Source organism: Psammomys obesus, unplaced genomic scaffold, assembly GCF_907164565.1.
Source record: "Psammomys obesus unplaced genomic scaffold, mPsaObe1.curated_primary_1811, whole genome shotgun sequence".
Classification (NCBI taxonomy): Eukaryota; Metazoa; Chordata; class Mammalia; order Rodentia; family Muridae; genus Psammomys; species Psammomys obesus.
The window spans coordinates 7902967-7930151 of NW_026596240.1; the positions used below are offsets into that span (position 1 = coordinate 7902967).

A 27185-nucleotide genomic window follows, 5' to 3' on the forward strand; every position below is an offset into this window, starting at 1 on the left:
AAGTTACAGGGCATTTAGCAGAAGCTGTGCTGCCATAGGCCAAAGGTCAGATATTGATTTTTTTATTTCTATTATAGTTCTGAACATTATTGCCTCATAGATTTGTTTTTCTCTTCTCTTCAGACTCATAAAGAACTGTGCATGTTTAAGTTTTTCAAATGCTTTTCGTAATTCTCAATAATGTTCTGTTTCTAAAATACACATTTTGTGAAATTTGAAATAATTAACCTGGTATTTTTTCTAATAAAAATATAGCTTGTTTTCTCCATCCTTTTCTTTTCATAACAGACACATTTGTATTTGCACTCATAGAGACAAACATATACACATACACTGCAAATCACTATACTTTCACATAAGTATGCCATATAATTTGTGTGAAGTTCCCATTCCTCATCTTTTCCCACTATCACTGATCCATTTCCCCCTCCCTATTAACTCCCTTCTGTTATCATCTGCCTTTGTCGGGGAGGGGGGGAGAAGATCTGTGTGATTCAATAGGTTTAGTTAGAACTCCTTATAGGGGCATGAGCAGTATATTTTAGGAGTATAAAAACACTTCTCATGGTTATACTACTGAAAAAAAAAGTCTCTCCCTTCCCCAACATAATGGGGTCCTCTCTAAAATTTAACTCTGCTAATGTCTTTCCTTTAACATATATATATTTCATTTAATAAATGAGAAGAGCACAAATAGATAAGAGTCTGTTTTGCATTTTATTATTATGCTTTTAAGAACTCAGTCCACAGTACACACAGAGGAGACTCAAATGAGAGAGTGGAAAGGGCAGAGGAGGAGAAAATCACAAATGGTCTAGTTTGAAGTTTGGGGGGAATGTTTACTTGTGCTTTTGATCTTACACTTGGATTCTTGACCATACTGAGGGATATATACACTCAGGGTGTTCACAGGCTTGAATGTGCAGACATAGGATAACTCCAAGTCACAGTGATTTTTCTCTCCACATCAGATATTCTGCAGACATACAAAAATGAAAGGCAGGATCCATTCAAAAATACAGTAAAGGTGCATCAAGGACGCTAGTAAAGATGTTAAAGCATGCATGTCAAGTTTAACAGTGTTTCGCTACAGGAGAAGGAGGAAAAAAGGGATAATGAAAGAAGATGAGAGCTCAAGAATAATGTAAGAGTGAGAAACCACTGGTTTTCAGAGAGGGCTGCCTTCTGTCTTACTAATTACCAAAGTTTTGTGGCAGACTTCCACAGTAACCACAAGAGGCAGAGGAAGGAGTCACCTCCCTGTTGAATAAATTCATCACATCAGCATTATTCCACTCCCATCCACCTCTGTTGGGTTCTTGGCCCTAGAGAGAGGACAGCCATAGGAAAAGAATAGCCCCTGAAGATCTGATTGCTGATCCCTTACTGGGAATAGCTGAAGCCCATATCCATGCTCATGGTGTTTATCTACTCTTTCAGATACTAGCCAGATTGCAACCTGACCATCTCCCTGCGATTAACACATCCCTGTTGATAACCTCAAGATGTTTAAACCCAGAATAAGAATATGGCCCTTGATGAACAAAACAGGTTATGCTTTTGTAAATTTTTCTGAACCTCAAGGCCCACATGGATTCTGTGATGAAGAAATACAGATATGCTTTTCTTTTGGTGTTCTCTCAGAATCGTGGGGGCAAACTCCCCTAATATCACAGAAGAGATTTCCAAACCCTCATTGAGAATCTTTCTAAGAGTTGTAATTGTAATATTGACATCAGGTAGAGACTATGGAATTTCACAGAGCTCATGAATTTTATTTTGTCCCAGTTGCAAACCAGAATGTGAGCTGTATTTATAATTTGGCCTTTTCCCATAGAAACACAGAGAATGAGACTGGAAACAAAATCAATGAGAAAGAAATCTGATGAGAGGAGATGTCTTCTCACCAGCGTCGGGTCAAGGAGCTCAATCCAAACATCTGACTCAATATTTAAACTGCTTTCAATCAAGGAGGCTATGAAGGAAGTGTTAGCACTACTGAGCACAGAGATGAGGTGTCCTGAGGGTCTCTTCTGGCAGGCCAGCTAAGTGAGAGGCAGAATGAGTCACAGACTGAGACTTCACTGGAGAATGGCTGCCAAATGAAGATGAGATGGGAACTGAATGAAAAACAGAGCATTCATTCTGATTCTCATGAAACCATAGCAACTGAACCCCATTTCTTCTGTGACAGACATGTACTGCCCATTGTTTCCTCCTCTGTACCTACAATACTCACATTTACATCCAACCTGGATTTAATCATCCTAAACAAGGCATAGCGACAGGGACCAGAGGATTGGGAGCCGTTGGGGACAGCTCATGCATGAAGAGGGCACATCTTCCTTGGCATCTTCCACCTGGAATGGAAGGAGATGACAGCAGTGTAGTGAAATGTGTAGGCGATCAACCTAGCAATGGTGCATGATGCCTCTCCTTTGAGATTAAGTCCGGAATACAGACTTCACAGAATACAGAAAACCATTTTTCCCTAAGAATATCGTCTTCATCTTGGTCTTGTAATTGACCTACTTAGTGAGAAACTTTTTGTTTTTAATTTTATGCTCCATTCCTCTCATATTCTCCGAGACCCTCAATTCCTGGACGGCCTCATTGTGCACCAGCTCATCAAGCCCCTCTCTTTCTCAACAGCTCATTCATGACGTCTGCAATTTCTTGCCTCAAACCAACAAAACAGAAAACTGTTTAATTTCAGTATGGGTTGTTATGACCCTGTTCATCATTGGTGAGTTGGAATACAGCAGGGTGATAGGTGAGTTGTGAGCAGATTTTCTGTGTAGAACTCATTATCATGAGCACCTTGGACACCTCAGAGCTCTTCTCTTTTCCTTGGCTCTGGACATTCAACTCTAAAGACAGAGAATCTTTACCTTGCACTTGAGACAGAAGCAGCAGGAAACAGCAGCATCCAGGACAGGCTGGTGAGGGCCATGCGAGGCAGCATCTTGTCTGTGAGGGAGGAACAACCAGTCATGGTGGAGAATATGTTAAGAGGGAACATGCTGGGAGGACCATCCCATTCTTTTTCCTTTGACTAATTCATTAGGGATGCACTAATTTTCACTCCATTTCTCTCCTTCTTTGGTTCTGGAATGAAAATAATCCATCCCCTTTTTCCTCTCTGAAAACTTTCCAGGAAGCCTGTGATGCTTCTCAGAGCCCTCTATTTTGTGGGGAGAGCCACTCTTCTCCTTGGGTATGAGGGGTGAACCCTTGCAAGGCTCTTGGCATTTTTTTTCTCCCACCTACCTGCTTGCAGAGATCTGGGATAATTAGTCAGGACAGAGATGACTGTTTTTATGATAGCAGTTGAGGGAGGAGCATCCATGTGTATAAGCAGAATTGTTATGCGATCAGGGAAGTGCTTGGCATGGAATCTAGAATGTTCCATCAAAGGCAGAAGTTCCTTCCTAACATAAACTTTGAATTTTTACATATGTGGCACTGTTCTGTTAGCAGCCCTGCTCTATCATCAGGTGTGAGTTTGAACTTTCACCACCTTCTCTCAGATACCTTGTTCTGGGAATCTTAAGAATATGATAGCTGTGCTTTAGATTATGCTTTGACCCCATTTCAACATATTATGACCCTGGGTTGTTGAAAAAAAAAACTATTTTCCTATTCTATGATGCTTGATAGGCTAGAAGAAGTAAGATCATTTTGAACTACTGTGTTAACAAGTTACAGTGCATTTAGCAAAAGCAGCCCTACCATAGGTCAAAGACCTGCAGTAGATTTTTTTTTTTCATTTCTATTGTAGTTCTGAATGTTATTGCCTCATTGATTTTCTGTTCTGTTGTCAGGAACAGGCTCATAAAGAACTGAGCGTGTTTAAGTCTTTAAATGTTTCTCTTGACTCTTGATAATGTTCTATTTCCTGAAATTGGACTTTGTGAAATTTGACATCATTATTCCAGTATCTTCTCTAATAATACTAAGGCTTTTCTTCCTTCATCATTTTCTTTTTCAACAAATGATGTTTCTAAAGTCATCTGGACATGCACACATTCTTAATTATGACACTTTCACATAGGTCTGCCACGTAATTTGTATGAAGTCACCATTCCTTATTTCCTCCCATTATAGGTGATCTATTTCCTTATTCCTATTTTAACACTTTTCTATTTACATATTTATCCCTTTGCGTGTGTGTGTGTGTGTGTGTGTGTGTGTGTGTGTGTGTGTGATCCAAGAGTTTTAGGTGTAACTAATTACAGGGGCATAAAGGATACATTCCAGGAGCATGAAAACACTTCTCATGGTTATACTACTGAAGAATATGTCTCTCCCTTCCCCAGCATAATGGAGTCTTCTTTAAAATTTAACTCTGCTAATGTCTTTATCTGACATATATTATTTATTTACTAAATGAGTAGAACACAAGCAGATATGAGTCTAATATATATTTTATTATTATGCTATGAAAACTCAGTCCACAGTACACACAGAAGAGACTCAAGTGAGACAGAAGGGCAAGGAGGAGGGAATCACAAGCAATGAAGTTTGGAGTTTTGGGAAAATGTTTACTTGTATTGTTTAATCTTCAGACTTGGATTTATAATCATAGTGCAATTCTTATGAAGCTCAGGGTGTTCACTTTGTACTCTAAGGCTTGAACTTGCAGACATAGGGTAACTCCAAGTCACAATAATTTTCTCTCCACTTCTGATAGCCTGCAGACACACAAAAGTAAGAGGCAGGTCATTTTGAAAATACAATGACAGCACATCAAGGATGCTTGTAATCTTAAGCAACATCTCACCCCCGGGAAGGAAAAACAGGGAAGGAAAAACAAAGGAAAGTGACAAGAAAGATGATTAGAGATCAATAATAATGGAAGAGTAGGGAAGCATTGGTTTTCAGAGAGGACTGCCTTCTGTCTTACCTGAGGTTCGTGACAGGCTTCCACAATAACCACCAGAGGCAGAGGAAGGAGTCACCTCCCAGTTGAAGTAATTCATCACATCAGCATTACTCCATTCCCATCCACCTCTGTTGGGTTCTTGGCCCTAGAGAGAGGACAGCCATAGGAAAAGAATAGCCCCTGAAGATCTGATTGCTGATCCTTTACTGGGATTAGCTGAAGCCCATATCCAGGCTCATGGTGTTTATCTACTCTTTCAGATACTAGCCAGATTGCAACCTGACCATCTCCCTGCGATTAACACATCCCTATTGATAACCTCAAGATGTTTAAACCCAGAATAAGAATATGGCCCATGATGAACAAAACAGGTTATGTTTTTGTAAATTTCTCTGAACCTCAAGGCCCACATGGGTTCTGTGATGAAGAAATACAGATATGCTTTTCTTTTGGTGTTCTCTCAGAATTGGGGGGGCAAACTCCCCTAATATCACAGAAGAGATTTCCAAACCCTCATTGAGAAGCTTTCTAAGAGTTGTCAATTATCATATTGACATTAGGTAGGGACTATGGAATTTCACAGAGTTCCTGGATTTTATTTTGTCCCAGTTGCAAACCAGAATGTGAGCTGTACTTATAATTTGGCCTTTTCCCATAGAAACACAGAGAATGAGACTGGAAACAAAATCAATGAGAAAGAAATCTGATGAGAGGAGATGTCTGCTCACCAGCGTGTGGTCATGGAGCCCAATCCATACATATTGGCCACCGTTTGCACTGCTTTTAACCACAGATGCCACGAAGGAAGCTTCAGCACCATTGAGCACAGAGACAAGGTGTCCTGAAGGTCTCTTCTGGCAGGCCAGCTAAATGAGAGGCAGAAGGAGTCACAGACTGAGACTTCACTCGTGAATGGCAGCCACATGTAGATGATAGAGGCAATGAATGAAAAACACAGTTTTTATTCTGATTCTCAAGGAACCATGCAAACTGTAACCCACTTCTTCTGTGACTGGCATGTACCTCCCATTGTTTCCTCCTCTGTACCCTCCAGTACTCACATCTGCATCAAACCAGGATTTAGGTATCCTAAACAAGGCATAGCAGTAGGAGCCATAACCTCGGGAGCCCATGGGGCAGCTGATGCGTGACGAGGGCACATCTTCCTTGACATCTTCACCTGGAATGGAAGAAGACCATAGAAGTGTGGTGAAATCAACAGAAAAGTAAACATAGCATACATTTATGAGATCTGTCTTTTGAGATTAAGTCCAGTATACATACTACACAGAATATAGACTATACAGAATACAGGAAAACTAATACAGAGTGCCCATTCTCTCTAAGTGTCATCTTGGTCTCAGAATTGACCTACTTTATGAGAATCTATCTTCTTTTAATTTTATGCTACAATTTTCTCATATTATCCTACATCCCCAATTCTAGGGCTGACACCGTGCACATTGAATCATCGCACCCTTCTCTTTCTCAAGAGCTCATTCATGACTACCATCCTTTCCTTCTTGAAACCACTAGCCAAATTTTCCAATAAAACAGAAACCTGTTTAATTTCTATAATGGATGATATGACACTGTCCATCATTAGTGGGTTGGAGTATGGCAGGGTGATGGATGAGTTGCAAGCAGTTTTTCTGTGTGGGACTCTTTTCATAACTAGCACACAAGACACCCTAGATCCCCTCTCTGTTCCTTGGCTCTGGACACTTACTGTACACTCAACACTAAAGGCAGGGAATCTTACCTTGCACTTGAGACAGGAGCAGCAGGAAGCAGAGCAGCATCCATGACAGGCTGGTGAGGGCCATACGAGGGAGCATCTTGTCTGTGAGGGAAGAACAGCCGGTCCTGGTAGGGAACATGTTAAGAGGAGACATGCTGAGAGGACCACCCCATTCCTTCTACTTTCAGTAACTCTTTAGGGATGCACGAATTTTCACTCCGTTTCCCTCTTTTGGTTCTGGAATGAAAAGAGTCCATCTCTTTTTTTCCCCTCAGAAAACTTCCCAGGAAGCCTATGCTGCTTCTCAGAGCCCTCTCTTTTGTGGGGACAGGTACTCTTCTCTTGGGTATGAGGGGTGAACCCCTGCAAGGCTCTTTGCATCTTTTTGATCCCACTTACCTGTCTTGCAGGGATCTGGGATAATTAGTCAGGACAGAGTTGGCTGCTTTTATAATAGCATTTGAGGGAGGAGCATCAATGTGTATAAGCAGAAATCCTTATGCAATCAGGGAAGTGGGTAGTACTTGGCATGGATTCTAGAATATTCCCGTCAGAGGCACAAGTTCATTCCTGGCAAAAACTGTGAACTTTTACATTTGTGGCCCTGTCCTGTTAGCAGCCGTGCTCTGTTATCAGGTGTGGGTGCAGTCTGAACTATTTTCTTTCAGATACCTTGTTCTGGGAATATTAAGAAAATTATATCTGTGCTATAGATTATGCTGTGACACCGTTTTCAAAATATTGTAACTCTGAGATACAAAAGAAAAACAATATTAGCACGGTGTACGTTTGTTCCACTCTGAAGAAATTCTACCTGCATATTTACGTGTTTATTTCTTGTCCTTTGTTTTGTAATATTTAGATAATATGACTGATTAAATTGTTGATTAGTTAAAAATTGTAAGTGCTGACAGTGTTAGTTTACTAATTGAAAAAAAGAAAGAAAAAAAAATAGTTCAAGCTAAGGAGAAAAGGCCTGATGTTTGTAGCAAGTTTTGTAGGAAGCTTGATAATAAGATCTTGAGTAAATATTTTAGCCAAGGTTTCACAGAAAAGTGGCTGAATAGACTTGCTTTCAGTCTGTTTCTTTGTGGGAATGTTGAGAAATAAGGCCTGTGTTCACTGTAATTCTGAGCTGTATACTTGAGATTGAGGGTACTGGCCTCAAACTTTAATCAGACATTTTGGGAGGTTTTAAAATCCTCTCAGGATGGCTTTGAAGTTTAGTTTTTCATAATTATCATGAAATGTATTATGTGCTTTTTATGGTATCAATACCTGTATTCATGATGTCAAAAAATGGTGGATAAATGATATGTGCTTTAGTATTAATTCATTCAGGGTCATAAACATGTCTATCACACATGCATGTTCAAGCAGAAAGAAAATGACATTTCATATTTGAATGGCCTTGAAGTGCATCAAACAATGAAGATAATATTAGCAATCCTCATCCTTTAAATTCATACTTTTAAACATTCTGTTTTGAATGCATTTGGAAATCTCCCTGAAGGACCAATTGTTAACATGAGGGAAAGCAAGTTGTGTCCTATATCTTTCCTTGTAAATGACTTGACATACATATGGTTTTCAAAGTACTTGGGCAGTCTAAGGAATGTTGAAAATGTCCAAATAGAATTGGTAAATATGTTTAATGCCCACTTTAATGTCTAGTGCTCCAAATACCAATGATGTGGACAATATTGACATTTTGATGATAATTGGGTGTGTAAATGTTTCCTAGAGGAAAATTATTGGAGAAGTTGTTAATTTTTACCTGTAAATTTTCAAGAAATTGGAAGTTTCATGATATATCAAAACAGGTACAACCAGAAATGTTCAGAAAGTGTGAATTCAAGCAATAAATTAAAAAAAACTAATAAAACATGTTCAACATTTGAGGATATCAATGGAAAGTCTAATATGTAAAAAGCCTTAGATTCTAATATAGAAAAATTCAATGCAAAACAGGAATTATGAGATTATGGATAAAACATGAGCATTTGATAAGTTAAGGTGTTATATATTTACATGCCAATCTGGTGAGTGATATTCTATTACTTGAGATCTTTTTTATCATGTAAAGCTTAATGTAATACTTATGAATTAAACACATTTCTCAGGACATACATCAATATAATCTGTTTCATTAGTGACAAAGAAGATAATTTTAGATGGAACAAGATAAGCAACAAAGAAATTTTTACTAACTCATAGTAAGGTATATGGGGATTAATTATACAGGACTTTGGATTTATATGAGTTTTTGAATAAAATCTTGCATAAAAGGGAATTCTGGGAAGAAGAAAATACCTAGAACTAACATGGGAAGGATATTTAAAGTCCAATTTCCTCCAAGAGCTTATATGTAAATTTCCTGAACAAAATAGTAGGCAAATATGTACAATAAATGAAGAGAAAGAAGAATTAACCTCAGGAATGCAAAGCTGATTTCATGAGGAAGAATCATGATTGTTTGTATCGCATTGAGACATTTTATTTTTTGTTCGTTTTTTGTTTTGTTTTCTTTTTAATTTATTTTTTTTAAATTACAGTTTATTTACTTTGTATCCCTGGTGAAGTCCCATCCCTCATCTCTTCCCAATCCCACCCTCCCTCCCTCACCTCCTCCAATGCCCCTCTCCAAGTCCACTGATAGGGGAGGTCCTCTTCCCCTTCCCTCTGGTCCTAGTCTATCAGGTCTCAGCAGGATTTGCTGCATTTTCTTCCTCTGTGGCCTGGTAAGCCCCCCCCCCATCAAGGGGAGGTGATCAAAGAGCCAGCCACTGAGTTCATGTCAGAGACAATCCCTGTTCACATTACTAGGGAACCCACTTAGAGACTGAGCTGCCATGGGCTACAGTTGTACAAGAAATATTAAATGATCAACCTGTTATGTACAAACTGTACTTAGTAAGTCTAACTTTCATTAATGAGTTATGATAATTGGTAACCATCAAGTTGTACATCACTTGATGTACAAGATTTTGAGGTCTCAAAATCAAAATACTGAAAATGTTTCCTTCAAAACCAGGAACATAAGTTCTCTACTGTTATGATTCTGTCCAACAGTATTATATTATGAAAAGCACACTTAAAAATGAAAATTAAACAATCAAAAAGTAAACAGAGCTTTCAGTATGTCTACACATATTCAATTTCTATAAAAAATAAGAGAAATGAATTTCTAATCATTATAGCTGATAGGAAAATTTAGTAAGCAAGAAAAATATTCTCAGCATAATTAGAGAAGGTATTGTCATAAAAGGTACTACTTTTCCTTTTTTATTAAACATAGATTATTTTATTTTACAATATAATCTGAATACAGTTTCTTCTCCCTCTTCTCCTTCCAATTCTTTCCCACCTCCTCTCCCTTACAGATCTACTCTTTCTGTCTTTCATTAGAAAAGAATTGGTTTCTAGGTGATAATAATAAAACAAAACAAAGTAACATATAATAAGATAAAACAACAACCAAAAAAATCATAGTTGGACAAGACAACCCAATAGAAAAATGAAAGAGCCTAAAGAGCAGGCACAAGAATCAGAGACCCACTCATTCAGAGACTCAGAAGTCCCATGAAAGTACTAAACCTAGAACCTATAGCACATATCAAGGGACCTGGTGCAGGACAGTGTGGGCCCTGTCATTGCTGCTTTGGTCTCCGTGAGCTTATGTAGTTGTTTTAGAGAATCTTTTTTTTCCCCTGTTGTCCTCCATACCCTCTATATATCCTATTCTTTTTGTCTCCTTTTTCATGGGGTTGTCTGAGCTCTGAGAGGAGGGATTTGATGGAGACATCCACTTTAGAGCTATGTGTTCCCAAGTCTCTGTCTTTCTCTCTGCATAATGCCTGGCTATGCATTTTGTATTTGTATTTGTGCTTGTATTTGTATTTGTTACTGTTTGTTAGAAGAGTAAGCCTCTCTGATGATGGCTGAAGAAGGCACTGATCTATGCATATAGTAGAATGTCATTAAGAGTCATTTCACTTTCACTTCCACTGCACTAAGTTTCCACTCTGCCTTTCAAATTCCCTTCAGTTCTAGCTATGTCTTTCCTCATTCCCTTCATCAACCTGATTTTCCCTCTCCCTTTTTACCTTATCTTCCTGTTCTTGCCTCACTTCCTGGGGAAAAAATATAAAAATCTTGGAGACTTCTTAAAGGATGACCAGTGTTGAAATCTGATAATTCAAAAATCATAAATCATAAATCATGAGTTCTATGATGCGTGGTCCTTTTTCTGCCCCATGGTAAGCCATTGTGAGCCTATGAAATGCCATTTGGATACAGAAGGAAAAACTTCACCCCATTTCACACGACAATCTTCAAATTCTACATGAACTTGATAGCAAGGTAAGAGCAGAGGACAGACAGGATACATATCTTTCACTCTCTGCTCTCAAGACTCTATGTATGCCACCTCCTTCCTCTTGAATTTCTTTATGGATTCTTGCCTTTATCTGTTCTTCTGATGACAGATTACTGCACAATAAACTCTTCTTCCCAAATTCATGATTTGAAACAAGTTATTATTATTTTTTATGGTCCTGTGCATTGACTGGGTTTACCTTTTAGTCTCTTGTTCAATATCCAGAACCTAAGCTACAAAAAGCAAGGTGTGGTATTGTGTCCTTGTAACCTCGGTGCTGGAGAGGCATAGATAGGTGGCCCATTGGTCAACCAGCTTTGCCTGCTTGATGAGTTCCAGGCCAGGTAAGAGAAAAAGTGGAAAACACTGAAGGAAGAACAGACATGACAGTTTAGCCTCATATACATGCCTACACACATTCCTACATTGGCACACATGACCACCACTAACAGAACCACAAAAGTCAGACAGACAGATAGACAGACTAAATGTGTACTATACTGACTAAATGTAGTTTTTGTATCTTCACAAACAATTACATTAAACCCTCTAATATTTATTCAATAATCTATTCATAATTATTTTAGCTTCATAATATATCTTAGATTGAAAAATGAAGACATTATTTCTATAATTACATATATTATTTTGAATGAGTGACTTCATCATCTTGTTTGTGTGTTTCTCAATTCTCTATTGAGATGTTAGACACAGAGTCTCTGAGGTTCAACTCATCTGTTTTCTATTTTTGAGGAATTCATGAGAATATCATCAATGTAGATTACAGAACCCCTAGGAAATTAATTTATTGTTTCCACACTAAAATCTCAATCTTCAGGAAAAATGCTTTCTTACTGTTTTTAGAGGTCATCTGTAAGAATCTATGAAAATAAAAAAAAATGAAAACAGAGTTAGCCTCCCATTATGAATCATTCTCATCATTTTATTTTGTATTCACTATTAGAAATAGCATATTAAAATGAAAACACATTCTCTGGCCTTTCCTTGTAGCTTGTGTAAACAAAATGTTTACACAAAATGTTTTGGGAAGCCATCACATGGATTAAATAACTTTAATCAAAGGGTGATTATTTTCTAAACCTTTGAGCTTATCCCCTAAGCGGCTTTACAAGAAAGCCTACTTTGCATACAGAATTTAACATGGAAACTTCTACAGATATATTTGACCTAAACCAAGGGTCAACACACAGATAATTTCCTCATGGTCAACTTTGGGCTGATGTTTACTAAAATGAGTAAAGGAAGGAAGGAGATAAGATTAATAAATCCCAATATATATAAGTTTCTTCAAATTATTGGATCTTGTGGGTTATCTAGAACTCAAAATAAAGGAAACTTTGTTCCTTGGAGTTCACAATTCATGGACTGAAGTAGGAATCACAGATAAGAAGTGACTTCATAGAAAACACTTCTCAGATATTTTTCACATCTTTCATTGTCTTCTCTTCATGTTCTGTACATTGCTTAAGGAAGAATCTAGATAGTAACAAGATTTCACTATAACTGCAGGGAAGACCAAGAGTTATTACAGAAACAAGATGTGAACACAATCTTGAGAGTTAGGTAAGGGTGATGGTTGAACCATACTTACACAGCAAAAAGTAGACAGAAAGGGCATGGTGTCTCTCAGAGATGGAATCCACCCCAGAGGACTGGGAAGTTCCTAATAATGGCTTGAGCATACCAAGACAAATCCAGGTGGCTGAAGTTCTGAGGATATAAAGTGAAGCATCATGTCAAGTATTCAAGAAGGTTTTTGTCGTCAGGCTAGTCTACTTGTGTAGGAAAGCCAGGTGTGTTGGGTAATGGAACATAGAGTTGGGATTCCCACTAGACATACTAGTTTGGAAATTATCCAAGATATTATGTATCCTTTAAGAATATGTAATACTTTATTACACATTGTGTCTCCATTATCTTTCAGATACTCATTTTCACCCAGGTGTGACAGATGTCAGTCCAATTAGTGGACAAGCAGAAAGTACTGTGATTAAGAAGTCAGGTTCATGAATCAGACCAATTTCATGAAGTTAATGAGGAATCAAGTAAACAATGCATGGATGTCATTGATTGTATTATCTCATACACAACATAGACAACAGAAGCTAGTGATACGCACGCTTATTATATAATCAATACTTGACAATTCTCAACGGAAAGACCGGCATTTGATCTGCAGATGAAATTATTGCAGAAGAACAGCTCAGAATTATTTTCTGGTTTGGTTATCAGCTGCAATCATTTTTATCTGTTCTTTAACCTTTAACAATGCTCCTTTGAGGACAAGTGATCAATATTTGTCTGGTATTCTTCATTCTCAGAATATGCTTAAGTAGAGTAACATTGTATTACATTTTTAAAAGGATTCAGTTGTTACTCATTAAGAAATCTGCTTCTGGGGAATCTTATCAAAGAATTGTCAGACTAATTTGTGAAAGAGTTTAATAATGACTGCCATTTATTCAGCACTCATTTTCATGCTAGCCATTGTGCTCAGAATTCTGTACACATTAATGAAATATCCAGAGGATCATTAGAAAACAGCTACTTATTCCCTTATCATTTACATAAAGAGTTGGACATCTAAACTGGCTGAATAACCTTGTACAGATTAGTAGAAGTAATGAAGGCCAAAGTGATTCTCAGGTTATTACCACCAGCTTCCTCTATGAGGAAGAGAATAAGGTAAGATATAAGAGTATTGGGATTCACTGTAAAGTTGTTCACTACTATATTAGGAGAAAGGAAAGGTGTCTTAAACATGTTTAATTTGCCATTGGTGTATCTGACTTTAAGAAAATCTAAGCCCAGAAAATCAGCATCCTGTTATGCACAGGAAGATTGAAAACTCCAGGGAAATTTTGTCGAGAATAGTACAGAGTGGTTATTTGCTAAGCCATATTAACTTTACGGATATTATGAAGGAGAGTGCTCAGTGGAGTTATTGGAGATTCTTTACTTACTGAAAATACAACATCACCATTTTTTTCTTCAAAAAAAAAACAGATATTGATCCTCATCTTCCTATAAATTATCTGAATGCTTTGTGTTCCAACCTCTTCAATTTAAGCAATTTATTGAAATTGTCCACCATTATCTTCAGAGTATCCTGTACATTATGAAGGACATGTGTTACCTCTGTATTAAAATGAGTGAACTCAGAGAGAAGACGTATGGTTTAGTCTAGGCAACATGGCATGTTAGAGACTAAGTGAGACATGGAAGTGATGATACTAGTGAGCTCTTCATTCAATATGTTATACACTTATTATTTAATTTCAGTTAGAATTCTTCAGGCATTCAGCAACCACAAATTAAATTCTAAAAGAACAAATTGTTTTCTGAGTTAGTACTATTAAAAATCACCTCAGTGGATAGATTCTTTGATTTTAGGACATCTTATTTGCTTTCTGTTAATAGAATTTCCCACAGGTAATTGGTTAGTTACTTTTCCTGGGTCTCATGTAGAGTTTAAATGTCATATTATACAAATATACATAACTCAAAGAAGATTGGTGTAATTTATTTTTGAAAGAAAATAGAATCTGATCTAAATCCCTCTTATAGTAGGGCTATAAGACTGATAATTTTGGGGGGGGGTTCTGGGCATGTTTTGGTTGTAAAATGTGTGCAGATAAGTGCACATTCTTTCTACGTGGTGGTTTTGCTTTGAGAAAACATTTGTTCAGGGTGTTTTCAGCTGATATCTTTTCTTGTAAGTGTTTCAGTTGTAGGCATTACAAGAACTTGAATCTAGCCAATTCTGAGAAGGCATTCTGGATTTGGGAGTGAAGAGAATTATCACACACACACACACACACACACACACACACACACACACACACACGAGTATCAATGATGGTCAATCCAAGGGATGGGCCTAAGCCAAAGTCCAGAAGAAATTACTGTCTTCTCCCAAAGAGAGACACTGAGGGTGGCTTGGAACCTTCAGTGCATATGGAGTTATTACTGGCATTAGGGAATCTGAGGCTGTCATCAAGGAAGTCTCCACATTCTTACTGGAAGGTATAAGGAAAACCTTCAGGGTTAAATTTTCTGTGCTGGACTCTGTACTCCTATAAGCCTCTAGTGCATACCAGAGTCAAGGCTGACACTGCACATGTAGAATAGGCTAAGAGAATGATTAAGAATGATTTGTCTCAAGGGCATAGAGAACCAAAGCATTTACTCCAACTAGGCATTAGGTTTGTTAGTTCCAATGCGTAATGTGATAACGTAGAAAGGTCAATAGTGAAATTGGAGAAAGTAGAAGAGAACATACTGTGTATGTTCTGGGAAGTAAATGGGAAGTAACCACAAAGAAGACAGTAGATGATATTAATGGTATTGATTTCAAAATTATTTTAGGCATTTCATTGTATTCTTAGAAATACAATGGATATTTAGGTTTATGCTCTTTTTCAATTTTACAATTTCTTTTAAAACTGTTCCTCTGTGTGGAGTCGTACTCCTGTGTGTAGGTCTGTGAAGATTGCTGACGAGGGAGCTAATCCCTGGAGCTGGATTTACAGGTGCCAGTGAAATACCCAATGTCAGAACCAAACTTGGGTCCTCTGTAGTTTCTTAACCCCCTCTCACAGTTCATGTCTCCAACTATACTGAAGGGAAGGGAACACCAACCCACCCACAAAACCTTTGACCCAAAATTTACCCTGTCTACACAATGTACAGGCATAAAAATAGAGAAGAGATTGAGGGAATGTCCAACCAATGTCTGGTCTAACCTGACACCCACCCATGGGAGAGAGCCAACCCCTGACATCATTAGTGGTTGTTGGCTATATTTGCCAGCAAGAGTCTAGCATAGCTGTCCTCTCAAGGGGTCCATACAACAGGGAATAAAAACAGATGCTGAGGCTGACAGCCCAACATTGGGCAGAACACAGAGAGACTTAGGGATGAGAGGGGAAGGATAGAAGGAACTGGAAGGAACAGGACCTCCACAAGAAGACCAACAGAGCCAACTAACCAGGGCCTACGGTGGGCATGCAGAGTCTGAAGCACCAACAAAGGACTGTGTATGGACTGGACCTGGTTCCCTACACAGATGTGACCCATGGATAGCTCAGTCTTCATGTGGATTCTCTGGTAAGGGGAAGATGGAATTGTATCTGATATGGACTATGTTTCCTGCTTTTTGATCACTTCTCTCTTGCAACACTGTCTCACCAGGCCACAGGGGAAGAGAGTGCACTCAATCCTGATGTGACTGGATGTGTTAGAGTGTTTTGTTTTTTTTGGGGGGGGAGATGCTCCTCATTTCTAAGAAATAGGGGAGGTGGGAAGGGAAAGAGAGATGGAAGGTGGGACTGGGAGGAGGGGATAAAGTGGTTTGTGATTGAGATGTAAAGTGAATAACTAAGTTAGTTATTAATAAATAAATAGATAATAAAATATGCATTTTATATACTTTTTTCTAAATAGTCCATGACTCATTCACTGTCAGCAATAGAACTAAAATTGATTTAAAACTACTTTGAATCATTTTTTTACATGTAAAGTTTTAAGTGTAGTGCCTGTGGTGAACATTTAGATTTTTGTATTTAGAGAAGGGTGTGGACAGCTCCACTTTTTCATTTATTAAGGAGAGATAGCAGCAGGAACTCAAACAGTAGGAGCTCAGTTGTTCTCTAACCTCCTAGTGCATAACAGATCTGGTTTAAGCAAAGTCAAGTTTTTACTTTTTACCTCACTAGCTGACTCACATATGCAGATACTGAACTTGCAGAGAGTACACTTGCCTCAGTAAAGTTTTCTTCTTTACAGAGAGCAGGACTCACAGCTCAGCACTACTACAGTGGAGCCTAATGGGTGTCCAGAAACATTGCTTTTAAATATATAATGCAGCAGGAAAAACTCCAAGTATTTGAATGACTTAGCAGAACATATGCTTAACAGGGTGCACTTAGCTTACGCTTTACTCCACCGTGAACAAGGTCTCATTGATACTGTCTATAGTATGTTTTAATATTACCACAGGGAGATGGATTGTGATTAATGAAGTAGTGTTGCATCTGATTACCTACTGTTTATAGGCTTTCAATTAAATGTTCCCCCTGGGCTCATTTCTAGCCTGATACACACACACACACACACACACACACACACAGAAACCATGGTCAACTAAACATGAATGGACATATAGATGACAGATAGATGGATGGATGGAAGAATGGACAGACAGATAAAATAATAGAATGATAGACATATGGATATTTATCTGTTTATCTGTATATGTGATATATACATAAATACCTGATAGATTAGCTAGATGATAGATAGATAGATAGATAGATAGATAGATAGATAGATAGATAGATAGATGATATGGAAGTAGCTAGGAGAAATGAAAGGAAAGGAGTAATATGAGAGAGAAACAATTATAAAGAGAAACAATTATATGTCTTGTCTTTCATGAAGAACTTATATATTTGTGTATCTATATACACATACAAATATAATAAAGAAATATAAAGAAAAGATAAAGAATATATATACATATATACATATACATATACATGTATATGTATATATATTTATATATATGTATATATATATATTAGGGAAGAAAGATATAATATATATAATAGGGAAGGTAGCAAAGAGCTTGAACAAGGAGATGCTACATCATAAAATATTCAAGAGAGAGCTATAGATGTGATACATTTTTCTGATGTGGCAACTTGATCCAATTCAAGCTCCTCCCTCAGTGTAGTTTTGCAAAAAGAATAAAATACTGGCTTTTGAGGACCAACATGACTTTAAATGTTACCACTGACAGTTCCTGGTTTATGGCCTAGCTTAAGTACTTTCATTTCTCTACATCTATTTCATCTTTGATGAAGTGGATACAGTGTTCCAAGACTTCTGAGAATCAAAGACCTTTATTGACCTCATTATGGCTGTAGGTAAAGATACTCATAGCCAAACCTTCGGAAGAGTGAAGGGAATCATATGAAAGAAGGGGGAGTTAGTATGACATGAAAAGGATAGGAGCTACACAAGGACCAAATATATCTGGGCACAGGGGCCTTTTCTGAGACTGATACTCTACCAAGGACCAAGTATGGATATAACCTTGAACCTCTGCTCGGATGTAGCCCGTGGTAGCTCAGTAACCAATTGGTTTTTCCCTAGTAACTGGAACAGGGACTATTTCTGACAGGAACTCAATAGCAGGCTCTTTGACCTCCCCACTCCCCAAGGGAGGAGCAGCCCTGCTAGGCCACAGAGGAGGACTTTTCAGCCAGTCCTGAAGATACCTGATAAAACAGGGTCAGATGAAAGGGGAGTGCTACACCCACGCCAGTGTGGCCATAGTAGCATGTACTACAGGGCGGGAGACTCGCTTTCGGAAATTTGCTCCCTGGAAGGTCCCTGGCAGACCCTTCCCCCCGTCTGTCAAAGAGATGTATTCTGAGATTTCTACGCTTTTTCAGTTGTGGCTCTGGGGCTGGATTAATGAGTTTTTTGACCTTTCTCTGACTCCTGAAACAGCACAACTTATTTTATAAAGAAATTTATTATTAGTAGATTATTAAAAGTTTTAATAAAAATAAAATGTAAAAGAAATAAGTTTAAGAAAAGTAATGAATTAGATTTAGTATTAAAAGACATTATAGGAATAGTGAAAAAATAATGGGCTCCTTCTTAAGAAAAAAATAACATGAGAAGTACAGCTGGCACGAGTTTTCTCCTTCCTTCAGCGTCTTGTTCCTAGGGAAGATCATAAATCTTTAGCAGGACATAAGGGAAGATGGTTGACAAAGGTGTGTTTAGACTTTGGCAGGTATTCGACTTGGCTCGGAGGACTATTACAACTACTGACTTTCCTCTTCACTAGTCAGTGATAATGAAACCATAGTTTGAGGTTTTTGTTTCTTGTTTGTGTTGATCAGAAAGTTTATAGGCAAAGATTTCCTGTGGACACTGCCCTATGTTAAAACATAAACTTTGTATTCTTGGTAAAAGTCTGAATGTTCTGGAAAGCATGCCAGTTTTAAGGTGCTTCCTTGTGAGATCACTATAAAAATACCAGCTTGACTTCAGTAAAATTGCAGCAGAGTCAAAACCATCAAGTTGTCTCTGTCTGTCAATTCATCGCCGTCTTCCTGTCCGAAGTCTTGTTCTACTGCGGATGCCAGGAGCCCGACTGGGCCGGTCCGTGGCAGGGAGGATGTCCTCCTCAATCAGTAGGCTTGGAAAGGGGCAGGTAGGAGATAAGGGAAGGAAGGTGGGATTGGGAGGGAATGAGGAAGCAGGATACAGCTGGGACACAGAGTTAATAAAATGTAACTGAAAATAAAAATTTAAAAAGATAAAAAAAATCAAAAATTGGATGCTAAAAAAAAAGGTTCTCTCAGCTATACTTTAGAAAACAATATTCAAGCGGCAGCAACAATATCTAAACCAATAGCCACAACTGGACGTCCCTAACCAGTTAATTCTGTCCAGTGTCATCCTTGTTCCCCGCCTCTGAGATGATCAGTGGGTTTTCTGCTTCTGCAGTGAGAGATCTACATGTGAGTGCTCCACTGAGATGCATATCCAGACTGCCACAGAGCTTACCTCTGCCTTCCTAGAGCCTGTCTTAGTTGTTCATGGCTTTGAGGCTTTGCGTATTCACAGGCTTAAGAATGAATTGCATTCGCTAATTGAAGACTCATGAGTTAACTTCATGATCAAAATATGTTAGTGTAATTGTACTAGAATAAAAGACTTTTCAAAAGCAAAATAATTAAAAAATGAAAATAAATAAATAAAAATAATGCTATAACAGGTCCTTTGAGTTCTCTCAGCATAAAGTTCCCTCATGCTGTGTGTCTGAAGCTGGTCGTGATACCTTTGGTTTGTCATTTTTGCCTTCTATAAAACAATGATGTTTTCATCCAAGGTTTTCTTGAGAGCATGCAAACACTTCTGACTAACCTCTCTCATTCAAGCTTTTGCATATGCCCCCCTTCCCTATTCTGGTTTACCTTCAAGGAGGCAATGTTCATGCTTCCTCATTGAGATCCCTGGCCATTTACCAGTGACCATCCCCTCCTCTAGTTGATGTGTACACAGGACTATTTTGTTTATTGTGTACTCCGTGATAATTTTCCCCAAGAGATATAGACCCTTACTGATTTATTTTTTTATAAAAATCAGGCAGTCCTTCCAACTACTGCTAATGGGGGTGGGGGAGAAAATAAAGTTTCCATGGAGGCATGATTCTTTAAGCATGAAAACCAATATCAACACTCTTGTTCTCAGTGTGTTAACTCTGACTGCTCTCATGACTACCTGAGAAAGAGCTTTCCTTTCATTTTCTCGCATAGAATGTGTATGAATGCCTGTGTGAGCCCATGTGCATTTAGATATGTCCATGTTTCTAACAACATTTATGTCAATATTTAGTTGTCACAGATGCTGAAAATGGTAGACATATTAAACTTCTTATGCCCACAATAAACTTAGACGAATCTTCCGTGCTTTATCTCACGTGTCATATATGCACACATGCGTAGACAGAGAGACAGAGGAATACACACACACACCTGTATATGTACAAGGATAGAAGGTGGAAACAGGCAAGGGTGATTTGGAAGAAAAAAGGGACCTTTGGGAAAGGAAATAAGAGAAAGACCAGAGGCTAGGAGAAAGGAGGAAATGGATGAGGAGGAAGAGGAAGAAGAGGAGGTTTCTATAGTGATCATTTCATGACAAGGTATCAAACATTTTTAAGAAAGAGGTGAGAAAGCAGTTCAAAATTCCTCACTCTGGCTGAGTTCAGCTTCACCTCATTTGCTTGGTTAATCTACTTACTTCTAAAATTATTTTGAAATACCTAAGTAATTCTTTCACAACTGCCTTAATCCTTTATTGCCAGCTGTGTTGCTACATTAATCTGAAGCTTCTGAATCTCAATTATTCTTGAGCCAGGAATGGATATCACTTCAAAAGTAGAGGTAGCTACCTTAGCTTCAGTGTCCAAAGGAGGAAGGTTTGAAGATGCAGCAGGGGTCACCATCAAGAAGGAAGTGGGCCCCCTGTGTCCATTTGTATAAAACTATTGACTCTGAGAGTTGAAGGATATTATAAATTTCATCCAAATCAACTTTTTCCAGTACTGTAAGTCCTTGATACAGTACTTGTTTAGGATGCTTATGGTCCAGGGTTCAATATATAGCCCTGGCTGGACAAACCTTACTCTAAATCTGTAAACGTCCAGTGAAGGAGAACTGTGTCTGACTGCTACTCCACACGTGGCACTCATCTTTCCAGTGGAACAATATGCCATGGGTTTTGACTTTTTAGTATAATAGCATTGGGCATATGCTAATTTTCTCAGAAATGATGTAAAGGTGGCAGGTATTTGAAGGAGAGAGAAAGCAAGATGTATCGCTTCTCAGAGACTGGCAGAGCAACAAGAAGTGTGTGAGCAATCCTTGAAAAGCTGAGATTGTCTGCTAAAACTGTCTCTCTCATTTAATCATGCTTCCCCACAATGCTATTCATCAGACACAGGAAGCTCCTCTGCGCTCTCAAGCCTGCCTCACACTTCCATCTAACCCTCAGAATGAAAAGAAAAAAGTGCTTTGAGGGAAAAACATAGATTGAGATGAAGTTTTGAGTTAAGATTGTTGTATGAGCTCTAAATCCAGCATTATATCAGCAGAGATGATGCTGTTCTTGGATTTTCCCATAGAGACCAGGTTTCCAGCTAGCAGACTCATGATCTATTTTTGCTTCTAGCTTTGTGAGCATAGGTAACTTACTAGCTTCAGTTGTATCTTTTTACATAAAGTTGGATAATGTCTCTTGGAATTTGGTGTTCCAAGCTTGTAATTCAGATTCCCAAGGGACTGAGGCAGGAAGATTTCCGGGAGTACAAGGCCTGGGTGAGCCACCTAATGAGTGAGTGTGAGATGAACCAAAGATGCATTGCAAGAACAAAACTTTAAAAGAAATGGACAGTCCCTTAGATATCTAATGAATATTAAAGAACAGACATGGCACTCTGTTCTTCCCATTCTAGAGACAGAAGCAACTTCTCATGCAATGCCAGCTTCATCCCTGAGACTGGATAATAAATATTGAAATAAACAGATTCGGCCACATTGGGTACTTGGTTACTGGGGCTTCCTTCATCTATGGCAAAGTAGATATTGTTGCCATCAATGACCCCTTTATTGACCTCAACTACATATTCTGCACATTCCAATATGACTCCACCCATGGCATGTTTAATGGCACAACTAAGGCTCAGAAGAGGAAGCTTGCTAACATCAAATGGGGTGATGCTGATGCTGAGTGTGTTGTGGAGTCACTAGTGTCTTCCCCACCATGGACAAAGCTGGGGTCCACTTGAAGTGTAGGACCACAAGGCTCATCAGCTCTGCCCATTCTGCTAAGGACCCTACATTTGTGATGGGTGTGAACCATGAGAATTATAGCAACCCATTTCAGATAGTCAGCAACTCTGCATCACCAACTGTTTAGCACCCTAGTCCAGGTCATCCGTGAAAATGTTAAGATTGTGGGAGGACTCCTTACCACAGTTCATGCCATCACTGCCACCAAGAAGACTATGGATAGCACTCTGGCAAGCTGTGGCATCATGCCCATGGGGATGTCCTGAACATCATCCCTGGATTCACAGACACTGCCATGGTTGGAGGCAACGTCATTCCAGAGCTGAACCAGAAGCTAACTGGCATGACCTTCTGTGTCTAACCCCAGTGTGTCCATCATGGGTCTGACATGGCATCTAGAGAAAGCTGCCACCTTCTCTATGACATAATACTTGGCATTGGGCCAACTAAAGGGCATCCTGAGCTACACTGAGACACACCGACTGTCTCCTCCAACTTTAATAACAATGTCCTTGCTTCCACATTTGATTCTGGAGCTAATGATGCTCTCAGTGACAACTCTGTAAAGTTCATTTCTTAGTATGACAAAAAATATGGCTATAGAAATAGGGTGGTGAACCTCACAAACTTTATGGCATCCAATATGTAAGAATACCCTGACCATTCACCCCAAAAAGAATATGAAAGCAAAAAAGAGGCCCTCAACAACTGAAGAATCCCTGACCCAAGTCAGCCATCTACTCTTACAGTTTCCATATAGACCCCCAGAAGAACAGGAAAAGCCCTACTCTCATGAATATCATCAATAAAGTTCACTGCACCCCACCACCACACACAAAAAAAGAGACAAACGTTTAAATTGGTGGTGCCCCAAGAGAAATGTATTACTGTAGGTTTTCTTGTGACAAAAAAATCACAGGAAGTCTTCTGCCTTCTACAGATGACTTCCGGGGTAAAAGTCTTCACTATCCATCCCCGAGAACTGGAGATCAATCCCAGCACCTAATCAGAGAAAGAGAACTGACTTCCAAAAGTTATCCTCTGAGATTTATATGTATTCCATAGTAAACATACCTTTATTCACGGACATATCACAAAACCCCATTCACACATGCAAATTAATAATAATAATAACAATAACTTTCAAATGTAATTTATTTGGCCTAATAAGTCTGCAATGACAAGATAATATAACTTTAAATTCTCAAAAAAGAGTGAGGAGGTGAAATGGATCAACAGGCAAAACTGATGGCAAGTGAAGAAAAGGGCAATAATCTACCCATTTCCTAATCCATATCTCAGCACTGATGAGTGACTGCAAGATCTTTCACAAAAGCCCAGACAACAGGCATCCTGGAAGCCTTGTTTCTATGTGAATAAACAGAGATTCTTTGGAAAAGATAAAGAAACACCCAGTCTCTCAGGGTGAGCCAAATGTTTTTTTTCCCCAGTCTTCCAAATTTTTCCTTTATGAAAGATTTGTTGTCAGCACTTGGGGTCGTGTTTGATGTCTTAACCTCTCTTTCACTTGGTTCCTCTTGTATGATTGCTTACTTTTCTGTGTGTTAGTGTATATCACTTTCCCAGTGTGAATGTTGATAAGAAATTATGAACACAGAAGTTTTATCAGGGCCAGAGCAAAGTCCATTGCTTTAAAAGGATATTGAATTGGCTAATCTATATGCAAACAGTATCAGGCTGCAATTACCAGTAATTATAAGGAAATACCACATCTTTTTATGTTGTCCTGGCCTTGTTGACCTAATGGCTCATAGTATATTTGGAGTATAGGTTTGAAAAAAAAAAAATAAAGCTTTTATTCCTAAATGGTATTGCAAACAGGAGAAACATCTCAAGCAGTTGTTTTGGGGCTGGGATCACAAAAAAAAAAAAAAAAAAATGATCATGCCTTCCTCTTGTTCTTGATTAGATTCTGAAAAGCTCATGGTGTCATAGGCACTCCTGTTCCAGCAAGGAGACCAGAAATACCAGAACCAGGCAGGAGTCCAGGCTCTCTCTCTGATCTCTTGTTTTTTGTTTTTTGTTTTTTGTTTTTTGTTTTTTTTTTTTTTTTTCCACAGTTCTGACGTGAACACAGCTGCCTGGGAGTTGTGCTTGAGGGTGTGGACCAAACCTAGTCCAGACACTAGCATGAACAGATGTATGAATATTGTTCTTGCATTTCTGGTCTGAACAGCTCAATATCTCCAGCCATGCTTCAACACAGGGAAGGTTTCTTAACCCCAGACAACAGCCTCGGCTCTCTTCTTGCTATGCGGGAGCTCCCATGTCCTTCTTTCATCTGTTCTCTAAGTCACCACCTAGGAACGGAGAAGAAGCTTTTTTTCCTCCTCAAAACCTCATCTTCTTGCTGACCCTGAATTCTATTCTTGTATTTAGTAGGACAAAGGACTCAGAAGATGCTGGCCTGGGTGGCTTTTGTAACTATTTTGTGGAGGAACCTAGATCAATAGCTACTTCTTACTTAATACAAGAAATTTTTCTTTGCTTCCCATGTGTCCCTGCTTTCTCCTCCTCATATCAATGGATTCTCTCTTCTTTGTACTCCTCTGATTTACCTTAACTGTACCTTTGTGTCTCTGAAATGCCACAGGCTGCACCAATGCTTCCCTAGAGTAAGTTCTGCAATAGGACTTGATGTGGCTCTTCTATTTCCTACTGTGTCTCTCCTTCTTCTTTCACTCTCTCCTAGCTGAAGAGAAATATTTGTTCCAGTTTGTGTGGGGGAGGGGTAAATAGTAATTTCAGTTGGGTATTATGGTGCAATGTCACCGTAAAGACCTTTGGTGATGGTAGTATTGTGTCTGCGCAACACCCAGAGCGTGCTTCCTGCCAGGGGTCTAAGAGCTGCCAAGGGTGGTTAAAAGGAGAAGACACTGAACTTCCAGAGAAGAATGGAGGGGAGGACGAGGGGTGAAGTTGAGGGGTTTCCAAGTGGTGGATCTTCCTGTGCTGTGTCTCAGAAGTGTGCAGGAAGAAAGCAACTGACTGGGGTGGGAGAGAGAGAACAGTTGATCCTCTTTGGTGGCCTGTTCCAGCTCAGCCCTCTTCAATACCTACATGGTTTAGTTACATCCTGTTTTTTTCTTATGTTTTTCACATTTGCAACCCTAGTTAGCCCTGTGGAGCAAACAGCATACACAGGAGATGTAATGAGGCTTAGCTGCTCTGAGCCCTAGAGGCAATTGAAACCTGGTGAGTTCTACCCAACTCTTCTCCCAGAACTCTGCCACAGAGCAGGATACAACCATCTTGACCATCTTCTGGAATTACCCTCAACATTGACTTGTCCACCATATGGAATACCTTTTATCATGAACTGTGAGGTCAGTTCTTCTGTTAAGGTGATAATAAGGTTATAAGCCAGACTCAGCCACCCATCCTTAATAAGCCATTTAAAAGATCCAAATTAATCATGAAAAACAAAAACATGGATCCAGTCTCTCCTACGAGGAGGTCTGTTAAGTTATAAAAGTCTTTCAGGAGACAAACACTTCCTCTGGCTGTCTAAGACTTTACCGTTCTTCTCAAAATATGAGATTCCAGTGCCTTAGTATCTGCTACTTCAATAGGATAATAGCTAAAGTGAAGGTCACAGTGTTTTTTACAATAACATCATACTGGTCAAGTAAGTTACAAAACCATATGTCACTTTTTAGCAAACATTCTATAAACCTTCCTGTATAGCTCACTTTCCCCACTGTATTTTAAAGCCTGCATTTCCTCTAAACACACATCACCCTGATGCATCTTTTATTCACATCTTTGCTTCTTGTCTGACCTCACCAGAGTATGAGCTCCAAAGGTCAAGGGCTGGGCTGGGCAGCTGAGCATTCTGTCACCTTCAGGGCATGTGTGTGGAAATAAATATGTTTGTTATGAATAAGGAAGTATTCTCCCAGAAAAAAAAAATAACTCAAGAGCACCTGGATACACATTTCCTTGCTTAGGTGAGTGACCCCTGTTGAGATGCTTACAACCTGAAAATAACAGAGGTTTATTTAATGGGTGGGAAAGACATTTGAGAAATCCCTGGCATGAGGAAGCTAATGAAAAATAAAAGTGCAGTAACCAATTCTTCCGATCAAGGTGTCAGTTCTCACTCAGATTCTGGAATGACTCTAATACGCAATACATTTTCAGCAAAGGGTCATGCATAAGTCACTGAAATTTGGGGTTGTTCATATTTTTTTAAATGCCTCTCTTCTACCTTTCTCATTGTCACATGTAGTATCACCTTTCACCTGGAGACCAATGGCAAACCTCGAGGTCCCCGATGTCCTTTGCTTTTATCATTGCCAGTTCAACCAGTGAGATGGATAAATAGAACCAGCAATCTCAATGGATAAAGGTACCTGCCAGCCAGACTGACAGCTTGTGGTCAGACCCCAAAACCCACATTATGAAAGCTGGCAAGTTGTCCTCCCACATACATACATGCCCTTTTATATATGTGCACCTACACACACACACACACACACACACACACGTGCATGCAAATAATAAATAAATGCAAACATCATAAGTGTAAAAATCTCTTGTAGTCATCTCTAGGAACATTATCCTGTTCCACACCAACCTCACTATGAACTTGCACTATAACAGCTTAGCAGGTGTCTGTTCTCTATGTAGACTCTTTCTCCTCTTTAGGGATGAACTCTGAATGATCTCGGGAATAATTGAAGTGTATGACCCCATTTCTTTTCCTTTGTGTATGAATTACACTTAGGGAAAACAGTGCATATCACCTGTCTGAGTTAG

The 27185-nt window shown here is 38.9% G+C and overlaps 1 protein-coding gene and 1 long non-coding RNA gene across 2 annotated transcripts; both read right to left on the minus strand.

Moving 5' to 3' along the window:
• Positions 1–2034: 2034 nt before the first annotated feature.
• LOC129668455 (uncharacterized) lies at positions 2035–3356 on the minus strand. Its single transcript, XR_008718911.1, has 4 exons — positions 3271–3356; positions 2892–2970; positions 2240–2360; positions 2035–2095 (listed from the first exon to the last, which is right to left on the minus strand). It is a non-coding gene; the product is annotated as an uncharacterized LOC129668455 (long non-coding RNA).
• A 1055-nt stretch (positions 3357–4411) lies between these two features.
• LOC129668454 (regenerating islet-derived protein 3-gamma-like) lies at positions 4412–7048 on the minus strand. Its single transcript, XM_055596473.1, has 6 exons — positions 7026–7048; positions 6648–6751; positions 5947–6065; positions 5614–5751; positions 4907–5030; positions 4412–4694 (listed from the first exon to the last, which is right to left on the minus strand). Exons 2-6 carry the CDS (start codon positions 6721–6723, stop codon positions 4627–4629), a joined length of 525 nt encoding a protein of 174 aa, XP_055452448.1. The 5' UTR covers positions 6724–6751; positions 7026–7048; the 3' UTR covers positions 4412–4626.
• Between the last annotated feature and the right edge of the window lie 20137 nt (positions 7049–27185).

What these genes read in the sequence shown, in the direction of transcription:
- LOC129668454 (XM_055596473.1), bottom strand. Translation starts at nt 6,723, where the DNA reads ATGCTCCCTCGTATGGCCCTCACCAGCCTGTCATGGATGCTGCTCTGC. An exon ending in GCTCCTGTCTCAAGTGCAAG is followed by an intron (nt 6,066 to 6,647) that starts GTAAGATTCCCT and finishes CTTCCATTCCAG; the next exon opens with GTGAAGATGTCAAGGAAGAT. An exon ending in GGCTCCATGACCACACGCTG is followed by an intron (nt 5,031 to 5,613) that starts GTGAGCAGACAT and finishes TCCTCTCTCTAG; the next exon opens with GGCCAAGAACCCAACAGAGG.